We start from the raw sequence: 20,163 nt of genomic DNA, 5'->3' as shown, positions 1-20,163 counted from the left end.
AGTTGGTATTGCATTACGTGATGCAAAGCACAAACAGGGCACGCAAGATGACAGACACGAATACACAATGCTACTACAGCTGATGATTTATTGCAAGTTGTCAAATGATACATTTACCATCGTACAACTAGAAGCAACAAAAAATGAAAACAAAGAGCACAATAAAGAGTACATTCTTGCAAAATTATCCGTCCCATACTGCTACCACGCTTTCGTCTTTCGTGTCCCAGCCGTTTGGCGTTAGGTCTCACGTAATGCATTATAAGGAACTTTTCACACCCTTCGCAAGTTCTAGGGGGTCTGTCTTGCCATTGCCCGCAATACGCGCGACACTATTCAGAATGATTGCCTTAAAGCATGAAGCGCTGTGCCGTTTCAGTTTCATTGCACTGCTTTAACTGGTGCATTTAAATATACGTGTAAACTTACGGCACGTTGTAGCTTGCCCAGTAGGTCTGGTCACGCAGCGTTTGAGTAACGTCCGTAACGTTGATGCATGTACTGGTGTGCGGTGAAGGAAAGAGGAGGAAAGAAAGTGATGAGTGACAAACATGTAAGCATTGAAAAATTGATTAACCTCCGAGAACGGTTCCCTGAAAAGCCCTTCGAAATGCCCCAATCGCCATTATTACTAACTAGTTGCGAGACCGTTTCGGAAGAAACTTCAGCCATGAACTATTTCATGCTAAGTACGCTGATTAGTACGGCTGTTAATAATGGCAGGTCAATTGCATTTTTCTCTCGATATCAATCTGGAACAGGTTAAATCAACATAACCATCATCTTTTATTCCAAAACAAGGAACACACTAAACTGTATTCAAACATCTTAATCTACAGTGAACAGATAAATGGGATCCATTCAATGTACATACACGATTGAAAAGTAAAAACAGAACATAGGGCGCTATAACCCAAAGCTATTCGAAACTTTTCTATTCCAATTCTGCAATCCGCCTTCCGCAATAGGTCAAAAACGTTTTTGGACCACCCTCACTTCACCTGTCTGCCACGCGATGTCACGAAAACCGCGATATTTCCCCATCTGATATGACGTGTACACACTGATTATGCGTGATTTGACCTAACAACAAAAATAGTTATTTCTAAGTCGACGCCTTTTCGCCATTGGCCCCCGGCTGTTGGCCAAGAGTTTTCGGGCTGCGCCCACTTCACCTGCCTGTCACGCGACGTCATAAAACCGCGAAAACTCACCGCGTCAAAGTGACGTGTACGCGTTAAATATGCTTTAATATGCAGAACAAAAACTGAATTTTCTTCTGAATAGCCGCAGGTTGCCCCGTTCCGAAAGGAATAAAAGATGGCTGCCGCCGGTCACTCAGGCACTGGGTACTCCCACCTGCCGGAGGGCATGGGTTTATTTGCGTATAATAAAGCATTCTGCGTGGCCGTATAACGCTTTCGAGCAATTTCGGCACGTTTACGACCTCGTTCTACAGACTCTTCTTTGCTGAAGATCCGTTTTAGTGTCATTCTAAAGCTTCCGTTGCATGCCGCCGCGATTTTCGACCAGCCAGCGCAAGCGAAGTAAGGGAAAGCGGAACAATCGCAGGCGCCGGCACCACCCTCTTCATCTGGTTATCAATTTTCAGTGCAGTGGCTCAGCCCCATCGAATCCCTCTCCACTTGAGTGTACTCCTCGCCTCTGGTCAGCCAGTTAGATAAGGCAAGCCGCTCAGTGTAGGCAATGTTATTCGTTTTTCAAGCAAACAAAAGTGACCTCCTATGATCGAGGAGAGCGTTTGATTGGCCTGTTCAGACAAGACTGCAGGTCACCGCCTGATGCTTGCGTCGGCGATTACGCAAATTTGGCGTCAGGAGATTTGAATAAGAACATATTGGAACAGTTTTACATTATAGGGCCCCTAAAGTAGGTAGTGTAGAATACCATGTTGTAGCAGAAAGGGGAACTAAAGCTAAGCGCTGCAGAAATGTGTTGCTAAATATACTTTTGATGAAACGTGGAAGTTGTAATGATATTTACCATGAACAGGAAGGAGGTCCAAATATCAGGTCCAGCACTACAAATCCTTCTTTCGTCGTACACATTTTTATCTCACGGGGATAAAAACTTGCCGTGTTGCAGACATCGTGCTTTATACTCCGATAAAATAAAGCATGAACAATGAAAGGCAAAGGTGTTAACAGTGCTCTCCTGTACCGCTAAAGCTGTTTTAAGATGTGATATCTGAAAATGGATTATATTTATTGCTTGAAACAGCGCAAGAGATCTAACTTTAAAACCTAAGAATGCTATATGAAATCTTCATATGAAATCCGTAGCTCCTTTGGAACTGGTTAAAGTAAAGATGAAACATTTGTTTTTGGTCAGTTATCGCATCTGTTCATCGACACTTATTTTTCACCTTCTGAAGCTTATTATTTAGAGCAGTTACTTCTGCATTTTTGCAATGTAGAATCTCTTTCATTTGCTTTGCTGTATTTTCGGTATCTTAGTTCTGTAGGAGGTCCCAACCACGGTGAGTAAACTTGGGACTTCTGCGCATGCTTAAATTTGCATTCTATATTGATCGCAGTAAGCTTGTATCTAAATACTTAAGAGTCCCTGAAAAAAAACTGTCGCCTGTGAGCACTTGACAATAAGAAAAAGCTACCTTGGGATCTTACAGTTTCTTTCCCACTCGCCTCAGAAAATAGAATTTGCAGATATTTTGATTGGTTGCTTCCCTCTTCAATACTTCCGTTATATAGTGAGCCCTTCATGATTCCTTATTTTTCTCTCAAACTAAATTGAGGGTAAAGTTTACAAGAAGTTATTTTCAGGGAAATTTTCTCGTTTCATCACGTTCGTTAAAAGGCAGCTTTAGCTCAGGGGCTCCTATCTAAATACGTGAGAAAAGAGAAGTCATTTTCCCGGCTACCAGTACACAGCTAAATATTGACGAGGTTTGCAACATTTCCAAGAAAATATTAATGTGTAGAGATTGGGGAAATGGGATTTTCGATTCAGGCGGTCAGTTTTCTCATGGGAATTGTTGAAAATTGCAATTTTTCAAAACGAAAATATCAAGTTTACAACTTTGTAAGTGAGCAATAAAAGATTATATCACAATTCTGAGAATTGAGCCTAATAGTGCATATAAAGCGAACTAAATTGATGTAGAATACAGGGCTCTTAAAGGGGTCTTGCAACATTCTTTGAGTATAGTGAAGGAAACACACAAGACACGAGGGAATGCTTACGTGAGCACCTCAACCAGGTATTGCTCAATTTTATGCATCAACAAACGCACAAGTCCTTTATAAATATTGGTCATGTTTTCCTACGGCTCCGCCAACCCCCCTCCCACTCTAAGCTGCGCACGATGGCACCATGGCCCCCTCATACGACTATTGGCTGGATGTGCCAAAACGTCACGAGCAGTATTAACTTCATCGACAGCCACAAAAGATTGTGCAGCGCTGAGTGTTCATGATACTTGTCGTATTAAAAATTACGAAGTAGCTGTGCGTTAACTGCGTCTACACAAAAAAAAATAATTTTGTAGTTCTTGCATTCGGCGGCCGGCGTCTGCTCCAGTTGTGCCGCCTCAACCGCAGCCATGGCTTACTTGAAGAGCGCTCGCCTCGGCTGCGGGATGTTGTGGGCTCGATTCCCACCGCAGCCGGACACCCACTGGTTTTAATGGGCACAAGTGTACCCAAACCTGCGTTCGGCTTCCTTGAGCGGTGACACGCTTGGGAAAGAAGCCTTCGCCCTAAAATTCCCGTCGAAACCCTCGTGAACCCAACCAACTCGGGTGGTTTGTCTCGCTGCCATGGCGACAATTTCCCGTGTGGCGCCCCATATGCACCTATTGAGATGGGGACGCCTTTGGGTTGCGGACAAACACCCCTTTGAAAGCGCTGATGTCAGAGGCGGCGTGTGGTTCCGCTTACGGATATGTTTCTGCTTTTTTTCACGCCTGCGGTCTCTTAAGTTCTCTGAAGGCTTCCCATCCTCTCCCTCCCCCAACAACCTCCCCATGCCACCCTCTCTGTCCTTAGCTGTCTGCCACCTCTGCGCTATTTTTCTTGGAAACAATGCCTACAAACGCCAAATGACAACACTCATTTTTTTTTTCGGTCTCTTCCTTCACAGCCAGCCGCCGCCGACAAACACTGCATGTGAGGTTACCCGACCAGCCCGTTAAATCTAGCCTTCTGATGATGACAAGCCCACCTTTGAGAAAAATAGGTCCACCTACGCAAACGTAGGCCAGCTTTTCTGGGGCATCTTATCCCTGTTCGTAACTTTTATGCCACTGATATGCGAGTAGGACCTGGCAAAACTCTTGTAGACATTGTAACAAATCCACGTAAGCTGGCAAATATTATACCACATTGGACCACTTGATTGTTTTAATTGATGCAGTTAACCTTATTGGGATATCTATTCTTGGTGCAGAGTGGCACATTTGTAAACCACATGCTCATATTTATTTGTAAGTTACGAGATTACGACATCTTTTGTATTGCAATAGAGGCTTTAAAAAGTGTTGCTTTAACGGTCACTACAATATATCTTTATCTCTCCAATGCAACAAACTTCATTAGGGTCGGCCCAAAAGCTATATTAGAAAAACAATTCTCCGTTTTATACGTGTTCGTATAGCTGGCATTGGAGTTGGGCGCGAGCTAAACCTTCCTCTGTGAGGAACTGCTTTATACGCACTACCAAACGAAATATTTGTAAGTGCGTTCGTGAATGCATTGGGGCGTCAGATTCATTCCCCAGTATTAACTTGCTGCGAATAGTTGTGTCGCGCTCGTAATTCAGACTTACGGCAGTTGTTCCAGCACGTAGAGAAGACCATCTTCCAGCTCCATCCCAGGCTTGAACCGTTTGTAGTCCACCACCATCCACTGGTTGTTGTATCTGCGCAACAAAGATTAAAAGAGCCATTCGTCGCTGTCACACAATAGAGTAGTTGCTGTTAAAAAGCGCCACCTACCCTCAACCGCGTCCATTGCATAGGGTCGATTATCCAGTATTGATGGGCGCAGGAGCACATTTTAAAGCTCCTCGCTGAGTTTCTGCGCTTATTGCATCTTCTCGTAGGCAGTTCGCAAAACATAGTTTCGATTTCGTTGTGAAGGTTTTAGGCGACTTCTGTAGCCGACTGGATATCGTCTTCTCAGACATGATCATCTAGAACGCACAATCGCGAGAACTGCAAGGAGCGGTACTGAGACAGCGAAGCGTAACGCAAAACAAGAGTTTTCTGCAGACACTCCACTGCGTACCTGCTTCAACTCATCGCGTAACCACCTTACACAATGACACGTCACAATAAGGGCTGACCTTATTTTCGATAGCTCGAAACGGGAAGAAATATTTCGCATGTTGCGATTTCTTGCTCGTTGTTCTTTTCTTGAGATTTGAATAAATTCTTACCAGGTCCTCACCAATGTTTGGGAAAATTTTGTATTTGATGGAATTTATTTCACTTCAGTAACCGAAACTATGTTTCGAAAGTCGCAACAATTCAGAAGTGTATTTTGCCTTGGTTTCCTCGTATTTCATTATATTGGAAACTTAAATTTCTTCGAAAAGATAACCAAAAGTCACACAAAGCAGTTCTCTTTCGCTCGTTCCGGAACAAGCTAAATGGCGACCCCTGTGTGAATGTCATGCCGATAGGCAGCGTCTCTCTACCCTTGCCCGTTACGAATTGGTTACCTCCGAGAAACATAGTGCAACCAAGGTACTAAAAGGTACTAAATTTATGACGAGAAATTTGGTACTGAGGCCAGTAGCCAACTTTCCGGCGAATAATTCAGGAATTAAGCGAAAACCAGCGTCATACGCAGTGAGTTCCAAAAGAAAAGCCAGAAACCATGCAATTTACGTCTTTGAAATGTGGTGTCATGGACCTCTAAATGCCTACTGCTGAATAAACGGCAATAATCTGCCAGTTACGAATGAAGCCAATCCCTCCACCGTCAAATTTGATGGCAATCGCTTCTGCGTACATCCGCTATGCGCAGGAAGATTCACGAATGGGAAAAACTTATCGGTGCACACGAGTGTGGCACGCAGGTGCTAAGAAAATTGTCTGCGCTTCACGCAGTTATTCACGCAGTTATTCGACTTCGTTGGGAAACCTGCTGGTCTCCGGGTTAGTTGAAATGGTAAAGCGGCGTCCCCAGAAAGGCATTTGGCCCGGGTTCGACCTACAGGCAAGGTCAAATTTTTCTTCAGCTGCGAAAATTTTTTTTCCGAAAAGGCCGAATGACTTTATTTTGCAGCTGCGTGCCACTATCGTGTGAATGACAATTTTCCTGTAAATCACACTTCGATGCTTGAAAAAACGTCTCTATACGCAACCATCTATATTACGGATTACAGATTGGGCTTCCAATTAACGTGATAAGGTGTGTGTGCTATACATGAAACTTCCTTTCCTTGATATCACGCACTTCAAGGACTTTCAAAATATTTGTCCCATGTAACCGTACCAGCAAACACTTCAAAACCTCTAGACGATCGCTAAACATATTTTGGATGTCATAGCCAATGCAATCTGCGTTGAATTGTTTTCCAATAAGGCTCCGGAAGCAGCATCACAAGCAATGAAACCGACTAAGTGCTTTATCGCACAGTGTGCATGAGACTGCGTTGACGCGGGTGCATATCGGATGCCTCTTGTAGTGCATAGTATCTCTCTTTTTCATAGGCTTTGTTGCTGTAAGTTTAGTGAATAGCTATGTCTATGAAATATGTCTGCCTGTTATAGGTGAGACAGCTTCAATTTCTACAATTTTTGCAGGGACAACTCGCTCTTATGTACCCTAACTTCGCGTTTCTCAACAGCTGATCAACAAACAATGACCCACTGCAAAACCGTAGAAGAGATGAAACAATCACAGATGCTCACGTGCCACTGTTGTACCGGGAGAATATCCTGGTCCACTCATCGCCACTGAACGCCAGTCGGTTGGACACTACATTCCTGATGAACTCCAGGTTGGATTCAGGCGTGACGAACAAATACAGAGAATCATTTTCGTTGCCGATGGTAGTCTCCATGGTGGCCTGCGCAGTGACACATTTAGGTTGCCCCATATAGATATCAGATATTTGCGGCAAGTAACGTCTGAAGACATGACATGAGAATTGCAATACCATTTCTGACTTGTGATTTTTTGCGTTAAGTGAATGTCCTGGGTGCAAGTGTTGGAGATTTGCCAAGTTGGTAACGTGGCATCTTGAATATGTTCACAGCGCACACATACTCTGGAACAGGCAGAGTCGAACAGCGCTATTTCACTCCGCCTGTTCCGCTCCCTAAGTACGTGTCTGCTGTGAACATATTCGAAATGACCAGGATCTCCAAACCCCCGAAAAAAAACTGGCAATGCTCAGAGCAGCCTTGGTAATGTAACGTGACACCTTTTCTTTGGAGCAACTTTGTTTTTGTTTCTCCGGTGGCGTATGTGTCGTGATTTCATTACACAGAAGGCGATCACGGGGGAACAGGAAATTGTTTTGTAACATCAACCAGTGCATTGAGTAGCAGCACAGCTTGACGACCGAGCAAGCCGGAGGGAGCGCCAAAACATCGGGATGTCTTGCTCTCACGTGACCATATTCTGTGTCATTACGCCACAAAACAGACGCCCCATGAGAAACAAAAGAAAGTTGGTGCGTACAAAATCTATTACAGTCGACTGTTTACGGTGATCTGAGGCTGCCCTGTAATGTTTTGTGTGATTTTCAGATCCAGAGTCCTCACTTGACGGAAGAAAAATGATACGCTGAAAATATAATCTCAGTACTCCGTTAACAGTTTTATGACAGAAACCATGTTATTCCCGTTTAAGCAGGCAATGCCTCGTTCAGCATCAGCAATATATCACATGGTATGTGCATTGCGAACTGATGGAAGTATTGGAGAACAATTTGTGATACGGTGGCAAACGTACAACGTTTCCACATGGGTAACACTTAGCTAATACAGACTTTGAGGGACACAGCGAAAAACAGGAATTCACTTCGAGCAACACGCAGCTAACATGTGAGCCTAGACTTGCCTAACTCAGTAAATGCAGCATTCATTCGCGGGGAACCTGTACGGCAACCGGCACAATTTCTTTAACAGCCAATCACATACCAGCGCTCATGCACGTACGTTTCAAGAGCCATTTACGCTTATATTTTCGAGGGCCTTCAGTGTAATCCAAACATCATCGCTTCTTATATGCCGTTCCTGGCGTTTCTGTAACCGGTATGGCTTTGCACACGGAAATAAATTGTTCTTTTTCATTGTTGCGCGCATACAGGAGCAAATAATTGATTCAACTGCTCGCGAGCGGTCAGTCTGCTTGAACTTTGTGTACCCGAAAAAAATAGATCGTGGTTGAGTGTTTGAACCTGGGCTTCAGTATCTAAATGCTCACTATTTAGAGCTTCATCACACAAGCTATACATGACCCTGTAAAAAATTTTTAAAATAAATCCTGAAATTTTACGTGCCAGAACTACGATCTGTTTATGAGGCCCGCCGTAGTGGCGGACTCCGGATTAATTTTGGCCATCTGGGCTTCTTCAACGTACACCCAATGCACCGTACACCAGCGTTCTTGCATTTCGCTTCCACGGAAATCCGTCCGCCTTGGTCGGGATTTGATGCTACGCCCTCGGGGTTAGTAGCACAACGCCATATCCGCTCCGCCACCACAGCGGGTATCAAGCTGAACCTGTGAAACATCAGAGTCGAACTAGCTCCGATTAAGGGCCTCTTTATTTAGGACGGAACGCTTCACCACTTTGTGCCTTTGCGGAGAGATAGGCGACGCAGAAAACATCCCATGGATATTCCCCTAGATCCACAAGGAAATATAGGTACCACTTGACAGCCTATAGAGAACAGTTCTTACCCGCCCAAATTTCCATGGCAGTGTGCCATGGAGTGCTCGAGGTAATCAATAGAGTTTCTTAATTATCATCAATAGCATAATGGCAGAAGTACTGCCGAAAAAGCCGCAAATAATGCGACATGTTTCTCCGTACGCCCTTGAAAAATATACGCAGACAATGAATCGCGCGATAAAAGCAATTTTATTCATGTCCTCGACTGTATAACTTGAAATTGAAAGCTGCAGTCCAAAGTTCGCATTACTCAACTAATGGTACACATTGTCAATAATTTCCAGTTTACCTTACAAATAAATTCAGTTTCAGTTTTCCCGACAAGCTTGTCATCCATATGATCAAGGGCGTACATTAAGATACGTGGATTGAAATACGAACGCCTGCAGATTGCTTTCATTTGAGGTAGAAATTTCTTTGGCTTTTGGAGAAACCCCCCCCCTTACCCCTGCCTCTGCTAAAGCTGCTAAGATCATAATTTTCATTATAATACGAATATGACGAAACCTTACCAGACCCGACGAAATGAGGTAGAAATCGTCACCGGAGAAAATCCTGCCGGGATATGATGAGAAGGTCATCGTGTGGCCCGGTATCAATTTCTCTGCAAGGGAAAAAAGGAAATGCTATTGCGCCATATTTGCACAAAATTTCACATATACCTTGAGAAAGGTGGCAGAAGGGGCAAACCGACCGACTAGTGGGAGACACTGGCATGCTTCCGTTTTTATGCGCTACTTCTGGCTATGCGACGGGACGCCCGCGAACGAGTGAGGTAGGACTGTGACTTGCGCGTTTTATTCCTTTGTCTTATGACACTTCCTATTGTGTGACGTGGCACACGCACGAATTGTCTGAAACGACATAGTTGGCGTTGGTGCTGCAGATGTACTCGTGCTACTATGACCTAATACGGAGACATGTAACTACACTTCATCAGTAGAAGATACCAGTGTTTGGTGTGAAAGCCCTTGGATCATAAAAAGCCTTTCATGTGTAAAATCATTTGAATGAAATTTTATCTTGAAGAAAAAGTTGGTGATGAATTCCAGTGCAACGTGCGAGTCTGACATGAACTGTGCAGCGCCTTAAGTGGCAGCATTTGAAAAGTTCCACTGCTTTTAAATTACGTGAGATAGGAAGGTGAGAAATAGGAACACGATCCCCCTTTTTTTTATTTCTGAAAGCTGTGCGCGTTATTAATGGTCCCGTGTAATACTTTTCTTGTGTATTTAGAGATGGTTGTGGCTGCTTTCGCCTCTATTTATATGGTATGTTCATGTATGTATGTATTTCTTTCTGAAGAATGCACCAAAGAAAATAAAATGATTATGGCCTAACGGAGTGACGGGATCTTGTGCAGGAGACCAAGCTTCGATTCCACCATCGGGCACATATTTCATTTTATTACTGCGATAGCAATCATATGGACAGTCCAGGCGCATTTCTGCCGCCGCCGTCACCGTGATGTTCCGTACAAAATACAAGGGAGATAACATTGTCGCCGGGCGCCGTGTGCTGTACATGCGAGTGAAAGTGTGGGAGCGTGAGCTGGCGAGGATAGTTACATATCGCACGCATGGGAAGAAAGTGGGGAGGAAGTGCGCCGTCTTCGGTCAAGGCACCGTGAAGAGAAGAGGCGGGCGGCGGGCGTTCTACTGCGGCGGCGGCTGCGCAAGGCAGGGGCTGCGTATGGTGCTGCAACGCAAGGCTGCCCAGCCCCTGTCTTGAAATCGACCTGCGATGAGTACCGAGTCAAGGCCGTACCGAGGGCTCCATGTACTCTCTATGTTTGCCGCTTAGTTCGCGTGAAGCGAGAGGCAGAACGAAAGTCAATCCTTTCGCTGCTGCTGCCGCGCTTTGTCACTCCAGCGTTTTGACAACGGGTTTCTGCGGTCATTGAGTGAAATGTGTTCAGGTTCGCTTCTGCGCGCGCAACACCATCCTTGTTAATTTCGGTAGTAAGCGAATGCTTTCAAGTTTATACAGCCTATAAAACTAATATTCTTACTATGTGTAGCTGTCTACCAATAGCTGTCTAGCAAGCGATGACTTGCCCTTCGTGCGAAACTGCAACTTTTTTTTTTGAGAAGCCAGGAACGATACGAGGCTGAAACCTACCTACTGTCAATTGTATGGTACGAGGCAAAGAACGCTCTTAAGTGAAAAGGACTCTTGTGCGCACTACACGTGCCCTGAACGCAGTCTCGTATCCGCATGACAGTGCGGCAACGTAGTCGACTCTCCACAGTACGCTGCCACTAATTGCATTCGCCATCGGAACACGTTGTCGAAAAAAAGTTTTCTGCACATGAAATATTAGCGAATTTGTTCACAATTTCATGCGTCTGTCAAGCTGATCCTCTTGTGCGTATGCAACGATAATCTTCGCATTTTCCGTATTTACCTGCGCAGCTTTCTGTTGGAAGTGACACCACTGTATTTATTTGTTGTTGACAGAGGCATGAGGGATAATGGCGTGAATAATGATCACGGTCAAATCCATTTCTCAAGCATCACTGAAAAGATTACTTATTCATCCCTCCATTTATTCATTTATTCATCCATTTATTTATTTATTTATTTATTTATTTATCTATTTATTTATTTATTTATTTATGTGCGATACCTTACAGGCCCCTTTAACAGCATTGAGTAAGGCGGGCAAGATACTATATATACCAGGGAAAAAAAGCCAACATCAAATGCAAATTAACCAACGTAGTACATACAGAGGTTAGCAACAGATTTATAAACCAGTGAAACATCGATATGCCATATTAGCATCACAACGCATTCACGCTAACGCGAAATGTTTCATGGTTCGATATGGATGCTATGATAAAGAAATTATGAGGTTTTACGTGCCAAAACCATTTTCTGATTATGAGGCACGCCGTAGCGGGGGACTCCGGAAAGTTCGACCACCTGGGGTTCTTTAACGTGCACCTAAGTCTAAGTACACGGTTGTTTTCGCATTTCACCCCCATCGAAATGCGGCCGCCGTGGCCGGGATTCGATCCCGCGACCTCATGCTTAGCAGCCCAACGCTAAAGCCACTGAGCAACCACGGCGGGTGGGTGCTATGTGGCCCGGAGGGTTATTCCAACGGGCTAAAACAGACGCAACGCCGATGAGTTAAATGCTTGCATTCTGTCGTACATACGCATGAAACTTCGCGTTCTGTGAAGGCGTTGTGACGTGCGTTCTGGTGGATGAAGCGTCAAAAGCTGTGACCTATTGCTGTAAAAGTAGCTTTGTATAAGACATAAAAGAGTAACAGCGTGGTGAGCTTGCACTACCTGAAGTGAAATAAATGCCTCGTTGTATTCTGGCAATACTGGAAAGGCAGTCGTGCTTACGCTAATGATTCTGGCCTCTCTATTCTGAACACCTTCCAACATACGGATAAGGTAACACTGACATAGAGGCTATGCAGATGAAGCGAATTCCAGTTGCAGACGAACAAATATTACGTTGGCTAATTGTGTTACATTAGAAGGTGAGTTATGCAAATTGCTACGTAAATATCTAATAGACCTAGACGCTTTGGAAGGAAAGGCTTCTACATGCGTAGCCCAGCAAAGATCAGGTGTAAGGTGGACGCCTTGGTATTTGCATGATGAAGCGTTAGAAACTGCTGCCTTATTCATCGAATAATTATTTAAATTGTGGGGTTTTACGTGCCAAAACCATGATCTGATTATGAGGCACGCCGTAGTGGGGGACTCCGAAATTTGGACCACCTGGGTTTCTTGAACGTGCAATTAAATCTAAGTAAACGGATGTTTTCGCATTTCGCCCCATCGAAATGCGGCCGCTGTGGCCGGGATTCAATCCAGCGATCTCGTGCTTAGCAGCCCAACACCATAGCCACTAAGCAACCACGGCGGGTATTCATCGAATAGGAAAACTTGGAGTTAATACGCTTAACGCTAAAAGAAAGTACCTTGGACTTTAAAGACTCAAGGGACGCCTGCGAAATTTTACATCAACTGAAGGTTAGTTTCAGCTTGCTTTCAGGAGTAGAGTGGCCTTTTAAACATTTAATAGTGCGGTAAATATTGCAGTCATCAACGAAACATGTAACTCTGTATGATGGTTAGCGGGTAAATCATTAACGTTAATTAAAAAGAACAGTAGACTGAAGACACTCCTTCGGGGGCTCCCGGTTAGACGAAGGAATTTTTCACTTCTGTAAGCTACTGACGCAAAGACAGGTTGTCACAAAGCCAAGATAGCTTTAATGAATCGAAACACAGGACGGAAACTTAGAAATCAAACTATGCAGAACAGCAACATGGAACGTTACTAAGGCTTGCAAATGAGCCGCCAAGATAGCCGCGGGTAGGCCAGCTATTTCATTGACAATAACATCGATGCATGCAGATTGGAGATCTTTGACAGATGCAGAAGCTGGTGACGGTGGCACTTGGTTGCATTCGCTCTCAACCGCGCTAATTCGGCGCATATAGAGGGCACAGAAGAAGCGGCGCAAGAAAGTAAACGCTGGGTGCTTGTACTTCAGCACCTTGCACCGTGAGCTGTACCGTTGAGCATCGTTCTTTGCGTACACTCTTAAGAAGTATCTATCCCACGAGAACCATCGTCATCTAATTTGCGCGCCGTTCCTTTCTTGAACGCTGCGCTCCCGCTACTTCTAGGTCACGAACGGTATGCCCGTTATCAGCGGGACATGTAGCATTCTTGACAGGCAGGCAAGACAGATGACGATTATTGTTGTGGGACAAAGATACAGCACAAAGCGTGTAAACTCTCTTTTAGAGTGTACTAGTGAGTGTATTGAGTTGCACCTAGCGTAGTATGTGGAAGTGTAACTTCCGTGGTTTTGTCAATACGTGCAGTCCCAGAGTAGCACAAAGGCAGGAGTTGTCTTTATTCTTACTGTACCCCACTTTGTAATTTTGGCAGGTGCACTTAAGGTCCTCGATTACTTAACATTTATAGTAATTGACTGTGGTCCCGAGCCGCCGCAGTGGCTTAGCGGTTATGGTGTTGCGTTGCTAAGCACGAGGTCACGGGATCAAGTCCCGGCCACGGCGGCCGCATTTTGATGGGGCCGAAATTCCAAAAAGCCCTCGTGCCCCATGCATTAGGGGCCAGTTAAAGGTCCTCTGGTGGCCAGAATTAATTCGGAGTCCTCGCACTACGACGTGCCTCATAATCAAACCGTGGTTTTGGCTCTTAAAACCCCAGAATTCAATTCAGCTGCGGTTCCTTTGCTCACCTGAACCAGGTGCTTTGCGGTAGGGCAGCCTGTACTTCTTGAGGATTCTTAGCATGCTGGAGTACTTGGTCCATGTGTTGTGCGCGACGTACAGGTCATTGCGCAGGGGCAAAACCTTGACAAGAGCAGAGCAAGACCCATCACCTGTCACCCGGCTGATCACGCGCCGCTTCAAGACCATCTCCAGATCTTGAATGTCACCGTGCAAGTTCAAGAACCTGTTGTAGCAGTGGGAGCCGCGGACTAGATTAGTACAGGGACAAACTGGTGTCTTTTTAACAGATGACTGGTCTTGCCCAGGTGTTGCGATACCAAAGCGAATACAAGCCTGGTTATGACAAATTGTTGTTGCCAGTTAAGCGTTAAAATGTGCTGCAACGAAAACAGTGGGGATAAACCACAGCCTCGTGTATAAACACATACGTTATTGAACATCGTACTTTCTTTTATTGTGTATGTTGAACGAAATAACTACAGAATGTAATCATTGGCTGCTTATGCCACATGTTTAAGTCATTATAATAATTTTCAAATTCGAATACGTCTCTAATCACGGCCTAAGAAAGATCATGTCGGGCTATTAGCGGGATAATCGAAACATGCGTTCCTTTATTTGCCAACGTGGTGATTATGAAAATGCACGGAAGAGTAACCAAAAAAACCTCGGGTAATAAGAAATTCGGCGGAATCCATGAGAGCGACTGAAAGGAGCTTGCGCCCCCAAGAGCCTCAAAGCCAAAAAAGCATAGGAGAAATCAGCTTTCTTTCTTGAAACACATAAACAAATATAAAGAAGCTGCGGTGGCGGCAGCCCGTCCAGCCACTCCCTTAGCTACTCGTGTGCGTGTGCTCATCCTACAGCCTCGGCAGCCGTAGCCAGCGCCTGTCACGACCATGTCGCAGGATAAAACCTCTACTACCACTGCCCCTTCCCGGCGGATCAGCCACTCAATCAAACGAGCTAACAAGCCAAGTGATGCAATCGTGGACACTTGACAAATTCCGCCATATTATCGCATTCTGCAGTGGCGGCGCTTCGACCCCATCAGATCCGACATGTTGGCGAAACATGGTGGTATGTCCAAATAGCACCCTGGGTAATTAGCTCGTTTGGTAAAGTGGGTGATTCGGTGGGAAGACGGTGCCAAATTTAATCAATCAAAGTAACCTCAAACAACCACAGCGTGGTTATTTGCAAACCTAGGATGCTAGGAGATGGCAGGGAGACAGATAATTAACGCATATCTCGAAGCCTAGGAACACCGCATAAGCAAATAAGTTCTGCGTGAATCCGGAAGGTGAAGGAAGTTTTGCGACCGGGAGAAAAACATTATCACCGAGAAAGTCTTCCACGCAATCGGCACATTGTTTTCTGCGCTTCGAGTTTTTGATGAATTCCCTCTCCTCCTTCTATTTCTTATCCTCCCGATTAGCCCGCATGATAGAGCAACCGAAACTGAAAGCAGCATTGGTGCGGGTTCGATCCCGAAACTATAAGTTCTCCCTCACCTGCGAAGTATATTTAGGAACCCATACAGGTTTGCATTATGTACCGTCATTGTAGTTTCCAGTGAATTATGGTTTTAATGCGAAGCTTTATTATTCTGTTCCCTGCAGTCGGGCGTTATTTTCTAGCAGGTTATATATATATATATATATATATATATATATATATATATATATATATATATATATATATATATATATATATATATATATATATATATATATATATATATATATATATATATATATATATATATATATATATATATATATATATATACACGCTGGGTTTCTGGGTATGAGCCCGAATAGACAGCTTGCCCCTGCGTATGTGCCACTGTGCATATGCCCGTCCTTGGCCAGCCCTGCGTGCATGCGTGCGTGCGTGTGTGCGTGTGTGCGTGTGCGTGCGTGCGTGCGTGCGTGCGTGCGTGTGTGTGTGTGTGTGTGTGTGTGTGTGTGTGTGTGTGTGTGTGTGTGTGTGTGTGTGTGTGTGTGTGTGTGTGTGTGTGTGTGTGTGTGTGTGTGTGTGTGTGTGTGTGTGTGTGTGTGTGTGTGTGTGTGTGTGTGTGTGTGTGTGTGTGTGTGTGTGTTTGAGAGAGAGAGAGAGACTCACAGAGTGTCGGTGAGGTTGAAGTCGGGCTCGCTGGGAAAATATTGCTTGAGTTCCGGTGTTCTACCATCCTCCATGCCTTTCAGCTGCAGAAGTACCAGATTCACCTGCGAGGAGGAGAAGACTGAACGAACCCCTTCGACTTGGCACTTGAAGTTATGAAGCATCTCTATAGGCCTGGTTCAGTAAAGACGATAATGGCGATAGCTGGTGTCTGATCATCTTGAAAAGGACGGCAACACACAAGAAGAGAAGACAGGAGACAGTACGCGAACGCACGACCTTCTAGAATGGTTTCCGTTGCTCTAAACGACTCGTCTCCAAGAGGTGCGACAGGACCCGAAATACGCCAGGCATGTAATCCCCGATCGTTTCTGGTGCTTGACATTGTTACCCATAATCTTTTACAAATTATCGAACGGTTTGGTAGTGTAACTTGTAGGTATTTTCCTTTGTTTTTGCGCATGCATGCTACATTTATTTGCCAGTGCACTTGATTAACGCCGGTCTTCATCTTTCGTCTTGCTATCGCGACAATGCTATGAAGGGATGCTGATAAAGACGTGTGACCATTCTGTCTGCCATTTTTACCACATTTTCTATCGGAGTGAAAAGGCACGAGGCCGTTTAACTCCGATAGAAATCATCGCTTTCTTGGAAATTTAGGGCCAAGTGACGTGATGTCATGGATCAGAGTAAACAGACAGATCAGAGTAAACAGACTGTCTAGGTGGTGTTAGCGAATCCTGCACCTCCCTTTCTCTCTTTTCTTTCGCGCACGCGCATGGGGTTACGCCTGAGGAGTTTTCGGCCTACAGGCGACCGAACAGGTGGACGGACGGCCAGAAGGACGAATTGGCTAGCCATATACAGCTTCGCGGTAAAAGCAAAGATATTATGATTATGCATTCAACATAACAAAAAAGAGCTCATGCAATTCAAAAGCGGATGGCTGCACCGCCCCTCGGCAGATGTGGTCACTGCGCTTCAGACCGTCCAAGGCAATTCTCGAGAAGCGTAGTGTCTTGTTCTGGCGACGGAGTTGGGGCTGTGCTGAACTCGGTGGGTGGGGGAAGGGACAGCTTCGAGTACAGGATTGCGTGAGAATACGGGGGTGGGAATCGGTAACTCAGTCCACATGTCCGCAAGGAAATGAGCAGTGCGCTTAAAGCCTTGCGTGTTGAACTCGCTATGAATCAGTGCCTGAGAATTGCACGTTCTGTCATGGAACGATCGTCGAAAAGGCGAGAGGAAACGCAAAAAATACAATACAGACACGCACCTGATACCAGTACGCACTCTTCTTCTTGCGGTACTTAGCAATGTTGTTCTGCATGAACACGTAATTTTCTCGGAGGAAGGTATATAGCCTCTTGCAGTAGGCCTGCTCGTCGTCGCAGTAGTTGGCCCACATGTTGTTGAAGTGCATGCGGATCAGGTCTCGAGTGACATAACCCTCCAAGAACCCGGCTGCGTACGCCTGGTGCTCGTCCGCCAGCTCCGCGTTGGTATAGATTTCCAGAAAACTGAACCTGCCACGTCACAAGAAAGGCCCTTGAGGAATCGAAGAAGGCACGACAAAGGTAGTAAAGCAGAGCGACAAATTTGGTCCTGATTGGCGGCCATCTGCTCGGCAACTTCAATTTGCGACAGACAGACGACAAAACATATGCGATAGTTCAATTATTTGAATTTCACAGACTTGCGACAGACAGACGACAAAACATATGCGATAGTTCAATTATTTGAATTTCACAGACTATCTAAAGCGCATAAAACGAATCTATAACGCGTGAACTACACAATTCTGGTGTTAAGTATCACATTTACAACATTGGACAGCCGAAGCAAACAGTTTCACGTGGAGTCTGATTTCCTCTCTACGATTTATACTGAGTGTCATAGCTCTAATGGAGATGGCTAATATTTTTGGTGTTATTTTTTCGTGCATTGATAGTTATACAAAACTGCTTAGCATTCAACCTGCGCCCGACGGTCATCAGGTGCAACTTCTATTTTGCCTGTTTGAAGCGTGGAGGTATGCACATATACCCATCACTTCCTAACTTCTTTTTCATCCATGGTGCTTTAAATTCTTAACTTATTCTACACAGTTGTTCAATAGTGGCAGACAAACTCTATTATAGGTCCGAGCTGACAGCTCTGTCAAAAACGCACCTGCTAACTCCACAACATCCGCATAACAGAACGTCAAGGGAGCGTAGCAGACGGTGTAAATAAAAACTGCCATCAATGTCAATGTTATGTTTCATTGAATCTGGCTTTTAACGAAACCACATTACCATAGCCCACAGCACTACTTAGTCAGTGTCATTATTTTACCAACCATACATTTTACGCCATCCACAGCGACCGATTTTAGGCCCTTTTACAGCCATGTCACATATACCATGAGAAATTCGTTGTCTAATTCATTGTCTACACCTTTAATAATGCACCGTTAACATTACCTTTGTCATGGCGCCCTTTGGCCATACCTGTCCCTTGCGCCATGAAACACCACACATCATCAAAAACTGTCATCAAGCATATGAGGCATTATAAATTACAATATTCCCTTCTGCCTGTGCAAACATGAAAACTGATTTGCAATGTTCTACTAAAATACCCAAAGTTTATTATGGTAGCCAACTTTTATCATGGTAGCCTTTCAGCAATAATAATGATATATTCAGCACCTCATGTAAATCACACATGACTCAGGCCTTCAAAACGTTCATAGCGCTTGTATTGCAGCACCTAGCAAACAGCCAAAGCCGTGCTAAGTAGACAGATACAATTTGCTTGGACTCGCGCAGCAAAAGATACAGGTTTGAATTAGAGTTCCGTGGTAGTTTAGTCATTGTGAATCCTATTTCCTATTACATAGTTGTGTTCACTTCCGAACTTTATTTCTTCACTGCCTGTTAGAATTATTTAAATAATATCGGGCTTTATCGTGAAAACAAAAGTAAATTGACAAAATATCTACATACAGAAATCGCTCAAATCGTATCATAGGTTGATTAGGACAGCACTCGATCATTTCACTTGGTATTTCAATGGATATGTAACAGCTGAAGTTTCAGTGTAAGCAAATCGGTGTGATACCGCACTCCAGCGGGTACTTCATAGGTTATCAAATGCTGTCTGCAGTGAAGGCCACATAGCTATAGCACATATTTTGTTAGAAATTCATAACTTTTGTGACCTGTAACGGCTTCTTTTTTTTTCTAACTGAAGTTCAAAGCACGACGGTCCCAAGAATCGCATTTGTTTCAAACGACGACAACTTCGTTTCGAACGAGGCCATGCACAATAAAGTTTTGAGCACCATAAAAGAACGTCTGCTGGTCTTTTACAACAAAATATGACCAGAGCAATCATTCTCTGTTCACATGAGCATACGATACGTCATTAAACTTAAACATGCACGATACCTTTAAGCTTAATACAGCATTTATACAATGACGCAGCGAGCCATTGACTAAAGTGGTCGCTCACGTGAACAGCCCAATCACGTACGGTTCACTCGTAAGCCAAGCAATTCTTACCCAGTTTCGTTGATGGCGTTGTGGAAAGAACCCCAGGCTGCAACTTGGTCACTAGCATCGCGGCGTCCCAGCTTCACCTCGAAGCTGGTTGAAGACGGGTTGAACTTGACCCAGGCGTCCAGACCATAGGCCGCATGAGCAAGGACGGCGAGCGCTGCTAGTGTAAGCTGCATTCTCTTGCTCGACTCCTTCTGCAAAAGGTGCCCGACCTGCTCCATGGAATGCAACTCTATCTGAACGGTTACCAGTTAAGCATAGCGCAACTGCTTGAAAGGAACACCTTCGCTTGAAAGTGGGTTGCAATTCGGCAAGGTCATCGAAGTCTGCTGTCCTTTTTTTTTATTGAT

General features: G+C 44.6%; 1 protein-coding gene across 2 annotated transcripts in view; it reads right to left on the bottom strand.

The window, feature by feature from the left end:
* The window catches only part of LOC142590332 (putative phospholipase B-like 2), a 41,017-nt gene that overhangs the window by 8,095 nt on the left and 12,759 nt on the right, over nt 1-20,163 (bottom strand). The window contains exons 2-9 of one of the 2 annotated variants that reach the window (XM_075702375.1): nt 19,817-20,025; nt 17,545-17,794; nt 16,266-16,369; nt 14,144-14,361; nt 9,408-9,499; nt 6,902-7,059; nt 4,807-4,899; nt 430-501 (exon numbers count right to left, since the gene is read on the bottom strand). In XM_075702375.1, coding sequence (XP_075558490.1) covers nt 430-501; nt 4,807-4,899; nt 6,902-7,059; nt 9,408-9,499; nt 14,144-14,361; nt 16,266-16,369; nt 17,545-17,794; nt 19,817-19,989 — 1,160 coding nt within the window. In that variant the 5' untranslated portion in view covers nt 19,990-20,025. The remainder of the gene's footprint in view (nt 1-429; nt 502-4,806; nt 4,900-6,901; nt 7,060-9,407; nt 9,500-14,143; nt 14,362-16,265; nt 16,370-17,544; nt 17,795-19,816; nt 20,026-20,163) is intronic. The other variant, XM_075702374.1, reaches the window with a different exon arrangement.

This window comes from Dermacentor variabilis, chromosome 8 (assembly GCF_050947875.1).
Source record: "Dermacentor variabilis isolate Ectoservices chromosome 8, ASM5094787v1, whole genome shotgun sequence".
NCBI classification, from domain to species: Eukaryota; Metazoa; Arthropoda; class Arachnida; order Ixodida; family Ixodidae; genus Dermacentor; species Dermacentor variabilis.
This window is presented reverse-complemented; position numbering and strand designations above follow the sequence as displayed.